General features: G+C 47.9%; 1 protein-coding gene across 2 annotated transcripts in view; it reads right to left on the bottom strand.

The window, feature by feature from the left end:
- The window catches only part of AXL (AXL receptor tyrosine kinase), a 67846-nt gene that overhangs the window by 36386 nt on the left and 16214 nt on the right, over positions 1 to 15246 (bottom strand). For both annotated transcript variants that reach the window (XM_063139715.1, XM_063139716.1), the window contains exon 4: positions 13813 to 13995. In XM_063139715.1, the coding sequence (XP_062995785.1) occupies positions 13813 to 13995 (183 nt within the window). The remainder of the gene's footprint in view (positions 1 to 13812; positions 13996 to 15246) is intronic.

The following is a 15246-nucleotide window of genomic DNA, read 5'->3' as shown; positions in this document are numbered from 1 at the left end:
GGAGAGCAAGAGCCAGGATCTTTTCTTCTGTTGCCTCCTCACCAGCTTAGAATTGGGAAGAAGAAACGGTGGCATTCCTCACCTCCAGCGCTTTCTGGCCTGATAGGGGACTTCCGAAATAGTATCCATCTTCACCAGGGGACACCACCTATTTATGGCGGAGCGCCAAGAACTGGCTCACCGTGTTTCAGTAGCCCAGCTGGATTCACTGCATGACCTAAAGGTGTGTCCCAGAGTCCCTTGCAATTGTGAAGAAGATATTGGGAGTGCATCTCTCATCTACACTAGGGTGACCATATGAAAAGGAGGACAGGGCTCCTGTATCTTTAACAGTACTGTAGAAAAGGGAATTGCAACAGGTGTCAATTGAAGTGGGTGAAATGCCCTCTTCATCACAACAGTTAAAGCTACACTAGCTATAGTAGAGTGGCCAGATACAAAAGAGGGCAGGGCTTCTGCAGCTTTAACTGTGTTGATGAAGAGAGAATTTCACCCTCTTCAATTGACACCTGCTGAAATTCCCTTTTCTACATTACAGTTAAAGATACAGGAGCCCCGTCCTCCTTTTCATATGGTCACCATAATCTACACCAAGCAGGAAATTGCACTATGAAAGCGGTATATTAAAGCAGGAGCCGCAGGACCGCTTTATAGCGGTACTGAAGTGCACTGACGACTGTTGGAGCCCGTTGATACCTACCATATATTGCTTTCATACCGCTGCATCCTGCTTGGTGTAGCTCCCGCCTTTTATATACGGCGTTCATAGTTCAATGTCCAGGTTGGTGTAGATGGGGCCTTGGAAAAAGCGCAAGCCCTAACAGTTCCCCCAGGCCAGAATATAGATTGGGAAGGGAAAGAATTGCTTGCTGCAGAAGGAATGTTCCAAGAGGATTAATTGTTTACTTCTGTTATTGTATGTGGAAGGTCCCAGTTTCAATCCCTGGCTTCCCCAGGTAGGGTTAGGAGGGATTTCTCCTTGAACCCTGGAGAGTCCTGTTGGTCAGTTTTGCCAATAACGGCCTCAATGGACCGATGGTCTGACCCAGCGTAAGGCCTGCATTCGCTGACATTCATCTCTTGTTAGCTTCGCCTCACCCCACTATCAAACGTTTTGTAAGCTGCTTTATCTTATTTATTTATTACACTTATATACCGCTCCCATAGCCAGGGCTCTCTGGGCGGTTTACAGAAATTCTAAAACTGAGATAAAAACAAGTATGCAAAATTTAAAATTCTAAAGCACAGAACATACACACATAAAGCATTAAAAACTGTTAAAAAACTAAACATGTGGGTGATTAGGATGTGCCGCCATATGCCTGGGCAAAGAGGAAAGTCTTAACCTGGTGCTGGAAAGATAGCAGCGTTGGCGCCTGGTGAGCCTCGTCAGGGAGATCATTCCACAGTCTGGGGGCCACCACCAAAAAGGCCCTATCCCTTGTTGCCACACTCCGAGCCTCTCTCGGAGTAGGCACCCGGAGGAGGACCTTAGATGTTGAACGTAGTGACCGGGTATATTCACGTCGGGAGAGGCGTTCCATCAGGTATTGTGGTCCCAAGCCGTGTAAGGCTTTATAGGTCAAAACCAGCACCTTGAATTGGGCTCGGAAACATACAGGCAGCCAGTGCGAGCGGACCAGAGCAGGTGTTATGTGGTCAAACCTTCTGGTTCCCGAAATCCATCTGGCCGCTGCATTTTGCACGAGCTGCAGCTTCCGAACCGTCTTCAAAGGCAGCCCTACATAGAGCGCATTGCAGTAATCTAACTTGGAGGTTACCAGAGCATGGACAACTGAAGCCAGGTTATCCCTGTCTAGATAGGGGCGTAGCTGGGCCACCAACCGGAGTTTGTAGAAGGCACTCCGTGCCACTGAGGTCACCTGAGCCTCAAGTGACAATGATGGTTCTTTATGAACAAGCAAGCAAATAAATCTGCACACACCGTCATAAAGGGTGGGGGCGGCACCGCTACAGTTTTCCAATTTCGCTTAAAAGGCTAACTTGATTCATTCATTCAACAATGATTTTCTTTCAAGGGAAACAGTATAGCTGAAGGAAGCAGTCTGGCTCTAATTTTGTTTTTAAATGTAGTATTTTAATGCATAAAAAAACGGTGCAGGCATGATGCAAGGGAGAAGAGTCAGACACTATAGTGACATCATGAGTATGAGCCAATCAGTGCCTCTGAGCCTTGCGCAGCACATTTAACATCAAAATAGTGGTGTCTGTGTGTGTTTGTGTGTGTGGAATCCATTTGCACAACGTATTATGGTGTATTGGTGGGGAAATGTGATTTCCTGTCGTTGTCGTCCCCAGCAACAATTTTTCTTTGCCTGGACAAAAGCGTTACGGTCCTCTCTAACAACCAACCTTAACTACACTTTAAACGCACCGTTGATACTGTCTTTGGAAAGAGGCCCAGATTTAACAATATCCGTCACCACAATGAAGTCTATTTTCTGACCACACCGTTCCTGCAAGGGCTGAGTCAGCCAGTGGGCACTTGAACCCGGCCACCTGGACAAACAGATGGCATGGACAAAAAAACCCGTGCGGGCAAGCAATCCCAGGGGCACTGACATCGCTGTGGGGAAGCAAAGAATTAGGGCAAAGTGCCAGGAGCACCAGGGAGGGAGACGAGAAAGGGAGAGACTGGGTTAACCATGTCCAGCCCCCTCACAGCGGTGGCTGCTGCTGCTGCTGCCTTCTGACCACATCATTCCTGCAAGGGCTGAATCAGCAAGTGGGCAATTGCGGTATCCTGCCGCCTGCATAAGCATATGGCATTGACAGAAAGCAGCAGCCAGGGAGATCCAGAGGCACCCACCTCGTTGGACTAAATGCAAAGGCTCACAGCTACGAAATGGAGTATGTGACACCAAGAGCGGATCTACACAGCGTACTGAAGGCGCTTGTATGCGCCCCCAAAGCGATTGTGTAGATCTTGCCCTGGAAGAGACGGAGGAAGAGGCGGAGGAGGAGGCGGCAAGGACATGGCTGGATTCCCACCTCCCCACCGGCCTCCTGCTGCCGGCAAAAGAGCCAGCCGGGTCGGAGAGCTTCTTCCGCTCTCCGCCCCGCCTTCTTCCGCCGAGCTCTCCGCCCCGGCCGGCAGGGAGGTGGGCGGCAGCGGCGGCGGCAAGGACGCGGCCGGATTCCCCAGCCGCCTCCTCCTCCGCCTCTTCCTCCGTCTCTTCCAGGGCAGGATCTACACAATCGCTTTGGGGGCGCACTGGGGGCGCATGCAAGCGCCTTCAGTACGCTGTGTAGATCCGCCCCAACTTGGCATCAGATGCCAACTGCCTTGCTTTTGTGCTACCATCATAAGAACTTAAGAAGAGGCCTGCTAGGTCAGGTCAAAGGGCCACCTAGGTCTCATCTACACCAAGCAGGATATTCCACTATGAAAGTGGTATATAAAAGGCAGGAGCCACACGACTGCTTTACAGGAGTACTGAAGTGCACTGACAACTGCTGGAGCCCAGGACACATCTATACCAAGCAGGCTATGACACTACGGAAGTGGTATGAAAGCGATATGCGGCATGTGTCATTGGGCCTCAACAGTTGTCAGTGCACTTCAGTATCGCTGTAAAGCAGTCGTGTGGCTCCTGCCTTTTATATACCGCTCTCATAGTGCAATATCCTGCTTGGTGTAGATGAGCCCTTAGTCCAACATCCCATCTCAGCTAGACTACTGTAATAGATTCGACATGGGGCTGCCTCTGAAAAACCTCCAGAAGCTTCAGTTAGTCCAGAACGCAGCAACTAGGGAGTTCATGGAAAGAAGACTGCATGCAGGAACGTATTATGGCCATTTTTGAACAGCTGCAATGGTGAGATGTTTCTAGGTGCAATTGTGCTAGTTGTCCTTACCTATAATGACATCAATGGCTTGGGTCCAGGGGACCTCAATGACCACCTCCGCTTTAAGGTCTATAGCGAGGCCCTTCTCTACGTCCTGTCGTGGGCCCAGCAGTGCAGACGTACCACCTCCCTCAATGCCACTCACAGCAAATGCAATATTTCAGTCAGGCCCAAAGAGGTTTCCTTGCGCAGTGCTAGGGCTGACCCTACTACATAAATTCTGGACCTTCCCAATTGGGAAACATAATTGGGAAATTGTCCTTTGCTTCTTAGATGATACTGGAAGAAGAACTTTTGCTGGTATTCTCCATGCAAAGGTGGTTAGGAAAAGCCTCTTAATGCAACGAACAATCCCAGGGGGCAACGTGACACCATTTCGGGTACACTGTTCATTCTGGGATCTATGAATACTGCAAAAGGCTGCTTACATTCCCCCCACCCACCCAAATATTCTTGTTCCAATAATTACCTTGCAATCTTTAAAACATTTTGTCCTTGCATAACGCTGATTTATAGGATGCAATCACCATTCATTACTCAGTATGTGCAAATGCGTACCATATGATGAACGTTTGAATAAATAAATGTAAGGTTTAACCGGTTACGCAATTAAATGAACTGATGTGTTTAAATGACATTGCTACAATGTTTAATATCTGCCTCCCTTTTTTCTTTCAGATATTCACGGCATTTCTCATGGGTACCCACAAAACATTAAAGCGATATACGGAATCCATATTGCTATTACTAGCTCCATGCAGCAAGTAATGGTGTATATCAGTAGGGGGGAAATTAATGGACAGTTTCCCCTCCTGCTGTCCTTGAAACAGCAACATTCATACCAGAAATTGGACCTCATTAATTTCGATGCGCCCCTGATACTCACATTTCATTATGCAAGGGACCTCTACTTCTGATCAGATATATATCAAATAAATAAATAAATAAATAAATAGGCTTTCCAGGTATCCACCTTTGTTGCTGGAGCCGTTGGACTCAGAGGAAGAAGATCCCCAACTTATCATGAAAGTAATTTGTTTACCACTAATTCCAACACTGGGGAAGTGTCAGTAGCAAGAAAAGAGGCGTTTTGCTAGTGCTCCCGTGGGATTAGAGTGGAACGTTTTCAGCACGGGCTGAATGGTGATGCTTCTTCCTGCTTCTGTACGTCTGGATGCATTGCCGACATGCCTGATGCTCATAAAATAGTACATCTGCATGCACCGTTTAGAAACTGCTTCTGCCACCCCACGGCCACCTTTCCCAGAAAGACCTATACACGGGCTGTTCCCCCAGCCCACCCCATTTGCCTATTTTTCAGACTTCAAGAACTTTCATCCCCCAATCAAGCAGGCCAGGTGTGACCAGTGGCCTGGAGAAGCTACTGAGCATCAAGCGCTATTAAGCCCACCAAGTGAGTTAAAACCAAAAGGTGAGCAATGCAGCATAATCAAAGAGCATGTTTTCAACACTGTGCATTAAGTAGGACTATGAGCTGATCAGAAATAACCCTGGTCTTGTGCCTTTAACATCCGCTTAATCTGCAGTCGTCAACAAGCTTTTCACAACACAAAGATAAACGTCATCATGTGGCAATGAACACCCATGAAGCTGCTGGTAAAGGCATCGCTTTGGTGGATGATTGACAAGTTGGCAACTCTGCATGCCATCAGATGCCCCTTACCCGTTGGGTTGTTTGCAAATGTCTCTCTGAAGGAAAAGCACTTTCCTCTGACAAGGGCAGCTAGCCCCTACCTTGATCTCATTCCTTGCCATTGCATTTCCTTCGCTTGCACATTTCTCGCCCCATGCACAAATGTCCCCTGGTTATGGCAAGCTACAGTCCCCTCATTGCCATGGGACAAGTCCCCCTCCTGCTGCCCCCAGATTTAGGACGGACGTAATGTCCAGGGCTTTGGGTTCTTTTTTTCCACCTCGAGAAGGGAAGCGGTGTTAAAGCAATACGCAGGCTGGAAGGTTGCCAACTTCGTTTACTGACCCTGTTCTGGTGCTTTGAACAGAAGTGACCCAGGTGAAGTTTTTCCTATCATTACCTCCGTGCCAGAAAAGTTTCACTTACCAAATTCCTACGTATCTGTGCTATTAAAGTCACAGGAGCAGGGCTGTTTGTTTTTCAAAATGGCAACTTGGGTAGGGTGCTCAGAAGCCATAATTTGTGACATTAGTGTTCCCAGATGGAACAGGGGGCAAAACACCTGTATTTTGGGTTGAAGAGAGAATTTGAGCAGGTGGCACTTGTCATATCACAGCAAAGCAGTAGTGAGAAAAGCAGCAAACGTGAAATTCCCTGTTTCCCACAACCGTTACAGGTGCAGGGATCATGTGCTCTTATGTTCACTGGGTGATGTTTGGCCAGTCACTGACTCTCAGCTTAACCTACCTCACAGGGCTGTTGTGAGGATAAAATGGAGCGGGAAAGGATCATGTACACCCCCTTGGATTCATGGGAGGAAGGGCGGAATATGTGTGCAATAAATAAAAAGATGAAGTGTGTACATTGCTTTGAACACTCTGTACATAAAAGCAAAAAGGGGTTAAGAGGAGGCGGGATGGAAGACAAAACCTCTAGATTCTGGCTGCCAACACCTGGAGGAAAAGTGAGAAGAGAGGCACAGAAGAAGCCCCCCTGCCCTAGTGGTTAAAGCACAGGAAGAAGCCTATGGAAACCAGAATGATTGGATTCTTTCCTCTGCTTCTGGAAGAAAAGGGAGAAGATATTTAGGCCTGGGCAGTGGGTGGCACAGACCTGTCTTGGACAGTCTGGCTTCACTTCTCATTATCTTTTTTTATTATTATTACATTTCTGTACCGCCCAATAGCCGGAGCTCTCTGGGCGGTTCACAAAAATTAAAAATTATCTGGGAGGGTAGTATGACCTAGTGGTTTAAAAAAAGCGGGGCAGGTGGGAGTGAAAGGCAAAACTCTAAGGCAAAACTACCAGAGCAATGTGGTTGTGTCTTCAGTTGAAGGAGTGTGGACTGAAGCCTAGGTGGGGGTGGGGTGGGGGGAGAGATGGGGCCCTCTTGCCTTTTCACTTATGCTTCAACCAGTGTCTGTTGTAGGGTTATCCCCTCTGGGCCTCCCCCACCCCTCCCAAACACGTTCCTGGCTGTAATCCCGCAGGGTCCAGATCCAAACGCTTGACTCAGAAGTGTGTCACCTCCTGCCCAGAATTCCTGTTCCTTGACTCACAGAGAGCCGTGGCTGGGCTAAATTGACCAGGGGTGGGGTGGGGGTAAGGAATGGCAGGCATGTGGGGTGAGGCACAGCACACCCACCCACCCGGTTCAAGACCCCAGCGTGGTTCTGTTTCACCTCAGCTCTGAAGGGAGAGGGAAAGAGGGAGAGGAGGAAAGGGAGTGTGTGAAAAAGAGACAGAGAATGAACATCCTTGCGGCTGCATTGCCAGAGGGGACCGACACCAGTATTTAAGAGAACTGAAAGTGCTTTGAGAGACGCATATTATCCTATTGTTACCTGCGGGCAAACAGGGCTGACAAGGTTGAGGGCCGGTCTTGGGTGGTAGTGTTTTTTTGGAACCATTTCAACAGCCTGAAAAACCTGTTTGACTACAGGTGACAACGGGACAAAGGGACCATATGCATACATACGCCGTGGGGGGAGGCATCCATATACCATGGAGCATCAGGGAGGAGGAGAGGGTCCTTGCCATCGCCTGGTCCCAAACCATTTGGGGATTACTTTTAAGACGATGGCCAGCGCTTTGAATTGCGCCCAGAAACAGACTGGAAGCCACTTTGAATGCACTGAACCTCATCCCTGGGAAATCAATAAATAGCAGCACAGTGCAATTTCCCCCTTCGGGTGTTTCCAGATGAGTTTTTTTTATTATTATTGTGCAATCATTCACAGAATTTTACAGGGCCCGGGGTGGTGGTGGGTTGTTTCCAGCCATGGCCTTCTTCTTATAACCATCCCATGTTTTCCCACCTCTTCTTCCACTGTCTTTTCTTTTCTTACTACAGAAAACCCCTTCAGATGCGAAAGACAGGACAGGTGCGCAATGCCTTTGGATTACTTGTGCTAGGCGCTGTACATCTGCAAGCAGCCTTTTACAGGAGCCGCGTCCTCCTCTACACCCATCTACCCTATAAGTGTAGCAGCAGTACTGCACAGACCACATCTACCTGGGCTGTCATTTGGAAGTCCAAATGACATCCCAGATAGATGTGATGGCCAGGAGTGCCTACTATCAGCTTCGGCTGATGTGCCAGCTGCACCCCTTCCTAGAGTTGGAAGACCTAAAGACGGTCGTGCACGTGCTGGTAACTTTGAGGCTCGACTTCTGCAATGCGCTCTACGTAGGGCTACCTTTGTGCCTAGTCCGGGAATTTCAACTAGTGCAAAATATGGCAGCCAGGTTGGTCACCCGTACATCTACGGGTGACCATATTACACCAGCTTTAAAATCACTACACTGGCTGCCAATTAGTTTCCAGGCAAAGCATAAAGTGTTGGTTGTTACGTTTAAAGCCCTACATGGTTTGGGTCCAAGTTACCTGCGGGATCGCCTTCTCCCATAAAATCCACCTTGCACACTCAGGTCCTCTGGGAAGAATTGACTCCAGTCAACAAAAACTAGGCTGACAACTGTTACCCAGAGCCCCCTCCCTCCTGCTGTCACCTGTAACTGCTGAACTTTCCAACTAAGATTGTAGTGCCTGAATTTCCTTTCCTTTCCCCCCTCCTCCTCCTCCTCCCTCCCAATCCCCTTTCCTTTTGTGTCATGTCTTTTAGATTGTAAGCCTGTGGGCAGGGACTGTCAAGAAATACTTTTGTAAGCCGCCGTGAGAGCCTTTTTTGGCTGAATGGCGGCATAAAAATCCTTAAATAAATAAATAAATAATTTTAAAGAGTCTTCCGGAATGTAAGAAAGCCATAAAGACTGATCTCTTCTGGCAGGCCTACCAGGTTGAATTTTAAGATGCCTTTTAATAATGTGCTGCCTTTTAATAATGTATTACTTTTATATGTTTTTAATCAATTATATGTATTTGATGGTGTTTTGTATTTGTGTTGTGCCCCGCCTCGATCCAGAGGGAGAGGCGGGTAATAAATAAATAACTATATTATTATTATTATTATTGGGTTCAATGGGGCTGATGCCCCAGACAGCGGGCTTAGGGCTGCGTCTCTAAGAGGCTTCTTGCTGCCCAGACAAGGTTTATATTCCAGGAGGAACAAGGAACGTCCCCTAGCCACAATAAGCCCTCCAGAGCCACTTCCTCTTACCCAGGCGTCTGGGGTTGGTGGCCTTCTTGCAGCCCCATGCAACTGCCAAATCAGCAACAAACGCCAGCAAACGAAAAGTCTCCGGCCAAATCAGGAAGCCACAGTAGCTGGGCTCAGCTAATCATCCAGTGACCCCGGCCAATCACCCACTGCCAGCCTCCAGCGAAAAGGGCCGGTGGCAGAGATGGTGTACATTGATGGTGCTATATAAATAAATAAATAAATAAATAAATAAATAATAATGGTGGGAAGCCTCCAGGAATATGGCCAAGGGGCGATGGAAGAGATTGTCAACGTAGAGGGAAGGGAAATGCCAGTACAGCCAGGTGAATCAGGAGCACGCAAGGAAGGGGAAAGGGCTAGGAAAGATCCCTGCCGGAGGCGCTGAGAAGCAGCTGCCAGTCCGTGGACTTTAGCCAGGGCTTCATTTGCATTTGGACTCACTGGAGGGTTTTTTTTTGAATGGTGGGACAGCCTTGAAGCATGTGGTGAAAGAAGAGAGATGGGGGCAGCACGCCTGACCACGTCCGGAGAGCTTTCCTTTCACTAATGGATAATGGCTCTTTGCTCCTCTACAACTGAGATTGGGAGCACAGTTTCCAGCTCATAGGTGGGGGGGGGGGGCAACTGGCCAGGAAAAAGAAAGCAAACGAACTAACTGAGACGCCAATCTGGCCTCCTCCTGTGATTTTTAAGAGAGGTGCGATGTGCAAACATCAGGGAGTGAAGCTTTATTCGTGGCAGGATAGAGCTACACATGACCGCCTGCTAATCGCTGAAGATCTGGGTGCTGCTAAGGGACGGAGACCGGGACCTGCTCAAAAGCACTCCTCATGGAAGGGCAGCCCTAGGTCTCAAAGTTTTGGGGTGGAGGCAATGGTCTTGCAGGGATGTTGCAGTGAAACCATGGGACCAGAGGCAGAAGAGCCATTTCCCCCCCCCCTTCACCCGCCTGCTGCCTTCCAGCTGGGTTGGACTGCAGCTCCCATCATCCCCTGTTAGCCAGGCTGGCTGAGAATTATGGGAGTTGCTGTCCAACGCATCAGGGAGGCAAAAGGTTAGGGAAGGGTACTATGAATTGACCTGAACTTCCTGGAGGAGGAAGGATGGGCTCACACAAGTTAATGGGGCATTCGTAGTTTGCTCTCCACTGCCCTGTGTGACTCATGGCACTTCACGTCTCTGTTGTGCCTGGGATTGAAGGGAATTTCCCAGAATCATTCCCTTCCCTGCAACCCATAAATAGCCCCTCAATCTCCAGCCAGTGTGGTGTAGTGGCTAGAGTGTCGGACTGGGAGTCGGGAGATATGGGTTCTAGTCCCCACTGGGTGACTTTGGGCCAGTCACAGACCCTCAGCCCAACCCACCTCACAGGGTGGTTGTTGTGAGGATAAAATGGAGCAGAGGAGGAGGATTATGTACACCGCCTTGTGTTCTTTGGAGGAAAAAAGGCGGGATATAAATGCAATAATAATTAAATAAATAAAATACTGCTTCCCGTTTGGCCTACCTTACGGGGCAGTCTTGAATACTGTGAAGAAGTTTACCGAGATCATGAACGTGAAGAGTATTGAACACTTGAAAGCACTAGACACTATTATCGTGAGCAGCAGGGCCATAGGCAAATCCCCACGCACGCACACACACACGGTCACTGCCCGACTGGCACTTGGCAACCTTTGCCAGGCCTGTTCCCACGCTTAGAGTAGACCCCTCCCCACCAGAGCGATCGGGGACCAGCCACCTCCATAGAAAACGGAACAAAGGACGCTGCGGATTGGGGACAAGGCGGGCTTTGAGAGAGGGGGGATATGAGACAATTAACAAGGACGTGAAACGCCGGGGGAAGAGGAGGGGGTTCTCGTGAGGCAAGGCTGAATAGAGGGCGAGAATAGGGGCCGTGTGTATTCACCGTCTCGCACCGCCGCCACACACACCTCTACTCCCACTCCTCAATAAAACCGAAGCGGGGCTGTTGGGAGAATCAAAATTCCCTCTTTGCAGCCAGTGGAACGGAGAGAAAAATAAAAGGCCGTTTTTGGCTCAGCCGCGCAGATACAAAAAGAATAAAAAGGAGGCGCACACATCAGGAACAAAGAACAATCTAAGGCAGGGCTCCCGCTGGACGCAGCCTTCAAAGTGTTTTCAATCCTGCAGTCTGGCCTTAGGATTTGCCAAGTGAAAAATAAAGAGGGTGCTTCTGAGGGTGCGCAGACTTCACTTCCTTACTTGTCCAGTAACACGAAAGTCACTCCCATCCCACATCCGAATTTAGCAGCAAGGGCATCCAGCATAGAAGTGGTGCCGTCTCTAGCTCTAAGACCTCCCATGCTAGAAAAGTATGTACCAGTTGGAAAGGCAAAAGGACAAATTGAAACCATCGCTTGAGAAGGAAGAGACGTGATGCAGATTCATTTTAGAACCTCCAGACCCAGAAAGGGCTGGAACAAACTGAGAGGGGGCAGAAAGGACCCATCCCAAGCCCATTGGGACGGCTCAGACAATATGATAACCCACACTCAGTGGTTGAGCGTGGGTTGCTGTTGAACTGTGGGTTAGTGTGTTGTCTGAATCCTGGACATTTTCTGCCACTTGGCTTCTTAGCCATGCAGTGTGGCTTATTTCCTCAAACAAGCCACCTTGAGAACCCATGGTTTGTTGTTCAGAGTGATTAGCAAGCTGCACTGCATGGTTAACAAGCCAGCCTGCAGAAAATGTCCTGGGTTCAGATAACACGTTAACCCACGGTTCAACAAACAACCCATGGTCAACAAACAACCCATGCTCATCCACTGAGGGTGGGTTAGCGTGTTGTCTGAATGGCGCCATTCATACTTTTAACATGGACGCTCTCCTGAACAAGCCTCATGGGGGTGAACAGAAGGTGCTGTACTGTTGCCTGACTCCTCTTTATTTTAATGTGCCTTGCACATGTTCTTGCTCGCTGCCCCCTATGCCTGGAATTCTCTTCCAGTGCATTTGCGGACCGTGACGTCGACTTCAGTGTTTAAATCTCCCTTGAAAACGTTTCTTTTCTCGAAAGCTTTTCAATCGCAGCGTGATTGTACTATATATTTTAGTTTTAATGCCCCCTACCCTGGTTATTCCCCTCCCTCCCCTGTCTGTTACTGTGATTTTAGATTGTAAGAAGAGAGCAAGGAAAGGTGAAATCCTTAACCTCAGCTGTAAATCAGACAGCCTTAATGCCATTCTTCTAAAGACCATAATCTAGGCGGTTTGAAAAGGCTGTAAGTAAACTTTTGATGTATTTCTTCCATCAGTTTATAGAGAGGCAAATTTATAAGGAATTCTCATTAACAACATCGGACTGCTACATGTATTATTGTGTAAATATTTTATTATTCCTTTTAGGAGGCCCAGCATATTTTCAAAGGGGAGTGACACCCTATACCACTTGTGGGAATTGTAAAGTTAGTCCTAATAAATCTTCAGGGAGTACACAGCAGCCCGGTAAGTTAATTGTTCTGTCCTATATACACACCCTTGTGTCTACATTCAAAATAACAATCAGTAATCTGGTGTTTGGTCCATTTGCCCATGTATGTATATCCATGTAACATGCTCTTTTTTGTATATTGCATTTTAGCGTCGGCCACTGACGAAGACCTCTTGTCGAAACGCGTTTGGCCTTTTTCGACATTGTTTTATTTATACATTGGCCTGTGCAATATGTTAGTGCACTTTTAATGCGATATTATTGTTAATCTTTATTTTATTTTTGTATATTAAATACTATGGTTTCACTGTACATATATCCTTAACTTTTGGTTGAGTATTTTAGATTGTAAGCCATATGGCAGATTGCCTTGTTCTGTACAGCGTAGGGTGACCAACTGTCAGGATTTCCCCGGATTTGTCCTGGTTCTTGTTCTTTCCATGGTGTCAGGGGGGATTTTCTATAATTTTCAATAATGTCCTGGAATGACACACCTTCCCCTTTAAGGCTGCCATTAGCATGGCAGGAGGGAATGACATGCTTTCTTGAGGCACATCATTCCCCCACCCTGAGCTCCAATTGAGGTCTTAAAGGGGAAAGTGGGTCATTCGTGGACATTATAGAAAAGGCCCCAATTGGAGTGGATGGTGGGGGTGCAGAATGAAATCCTTTCCCCTCCTCCACTCCAATCGGGTTCTTTAAGGTGGCGGGGGAATAACATACTTTCTGCAGGACTCAGTTGTAGTTGTGTGCCTTTGCTACTCATTGGTTTCTAGAGAGCTTTGGCTGTTGGGCAGTATAAAAATGTAATAAATAAATAAATGTGACCGAGGCCACGCCCCCTTGGGGGCCGGACATCTTGAGTTGGCACCACCTTGGGGGTGGGCATGTTGGGGTGGCCACGCCTCCTGAGGGCAGCCATTTTGTCCTCCTTTTTGGTTTCCAAAATATGGTCACCCTAGTACAGCGCCATGATAATTGATGGTGCTTTAATAATAATAATAATAATAATAATAATAATAATAATAATAATAATAATAATAATAATAGCTGAGTCTGCCCTTGTGGGTCTGACCTCAGTTATCCTGGATGGTGTGCAAAATCCACCGCCTCAAGCATCTGCTTCTTGCCTTCTTGCAGGGCCTTTTTGAACACACTCATCTGTACAATTTTCCAAATAGAGGAGTTGGCCATTCTCCAGCCCAACTTACCTCTCACAACCAACACGGAAGGGGTCCGGGCCAGTGGCTCAGCCAAGGAATTCAGGGGGATGCTGTCTTGTAGCCAGATCACCAGCACTGGTTCCGGTGGCCCATGAGCCCAGCAGCTCAGGTTGAAAGGGGTATTGGCTGTGACCTCTCGATCCTGGGGCTCCTCCGTGAAAAAGGGAAGACCTGGGTAAGAAGGCAGAGGCTGAGCAAACCGACATGGCAGGCACAAGAGTATATGAGCGTGTGCGTGTTTAACGCATCAAAGGCATTCCTATTTCCGGATTGATTATGCCTGCCTTGAGCACAATCTTTCTAAAGGCAGGTTTTAATTTAAGCCAGGGAATATTTGCAACAGGGAAGCGGGCGCCTCTGAGCATGTGCAGAGGGCAATTCCCTGCGCAATGAGCTCCTTGCATCTGGGATTGAGACTTTCCGGGTCAGAAGAAAACAGCTACCAAATACAAGACCCCACTTCATCTAACTTTTATACCAGTGTTAGAGGCAGGTTTAGAATCATAGAATCATAGAATAGCAGAGTTGGAAGGGGCCTACAAGGCCATCGAGTCCAACCCCCGGCTCAATGCAGGAATCCACCCTAAAGCATCCCCGACAGATGCTTGTCCAGCTGCCTCTTGAAGGCCTCTAGTGTGGGAGAGCCCACAACCTCCCTAGGTAACTGAGTCCATTGTCGCACTGCTCTAACAGTCAGGAAGTTTTTCCTGATGTCCATCTGGAATCTGGCTTCCTTTAACTTGAGTCCATTATTCCGTGTCCTGCACTCTGGGAGGATCAAGGTTTATGCTGGAGACGATGTAAAGGAATGGGTGGGAACGCGAAATTAAGCAGAACGTTCAACATAATATATTAGACCTGTCCAGTGGTGCCCCAGGCTCAGCCCCTCCCTGAGATCTTACGTACAGTTGGCTGCATTTTGACTTTGACGAGGTGATTCCAAGTCACAAGTCACTCTCATTTGCTGTTTGTAGCCAGCTGAACTGGAGGTAGCTTAAGAGGAATTCTTCTCACCCACCCTCCATTCTTCACCGCTTTGGCAAAGTGTGGGATTCCGTCATTGCCGGGGATGATTACGCACTGAATTAGGGCCAGGACGGGCAAAGTGAAGCCCAGCGCCTCTCTTGCTTACATATCCGGGGGCCCTTTCCCTAAGTAGATCTTGATAGATCAGCAGCACCATTTGAAAAAAAAAATACAAATACACATACATCTAGCAGAAGAATTGCTCGGCTGCTTGTGTAGCATTTGTTTTTGTGTTTAATTTGGAAGGTAGTGTCAGGTCCTGGCCGGAAATGTTTTGAAATGAATCAATTAGAGCCTTGCAGTTTCGCCCCATTGCTTAATTCTGTGGTTTGCTTTCAATATCCTTCGTTAGGGCCAACAAAATTCTATAAGATCGAGCAAGCTTTTGAGTTCCAC

This window comes from Elgaria multicarinata, chromosome 13 (assembly GCF_023053635.1).
Source record: "Elgaria multicarinata webbii isolate HBS135686 ecotype San Diego chromosome 13, rElgMul1.1.pri, whole genome shotgun sequence".
Taxonomy (NCBI): Eukaryota; Metazoa; Chordata; class Lepidosauria; order Squamata; family Anguidae; genus Elgaria; species Elgaria multicarinata.
The sequence above is the reverse complement of the archived record's forward strand: the minus strand, read 5'-3'. Positions and strand labels throughout refer to the sequence as shown.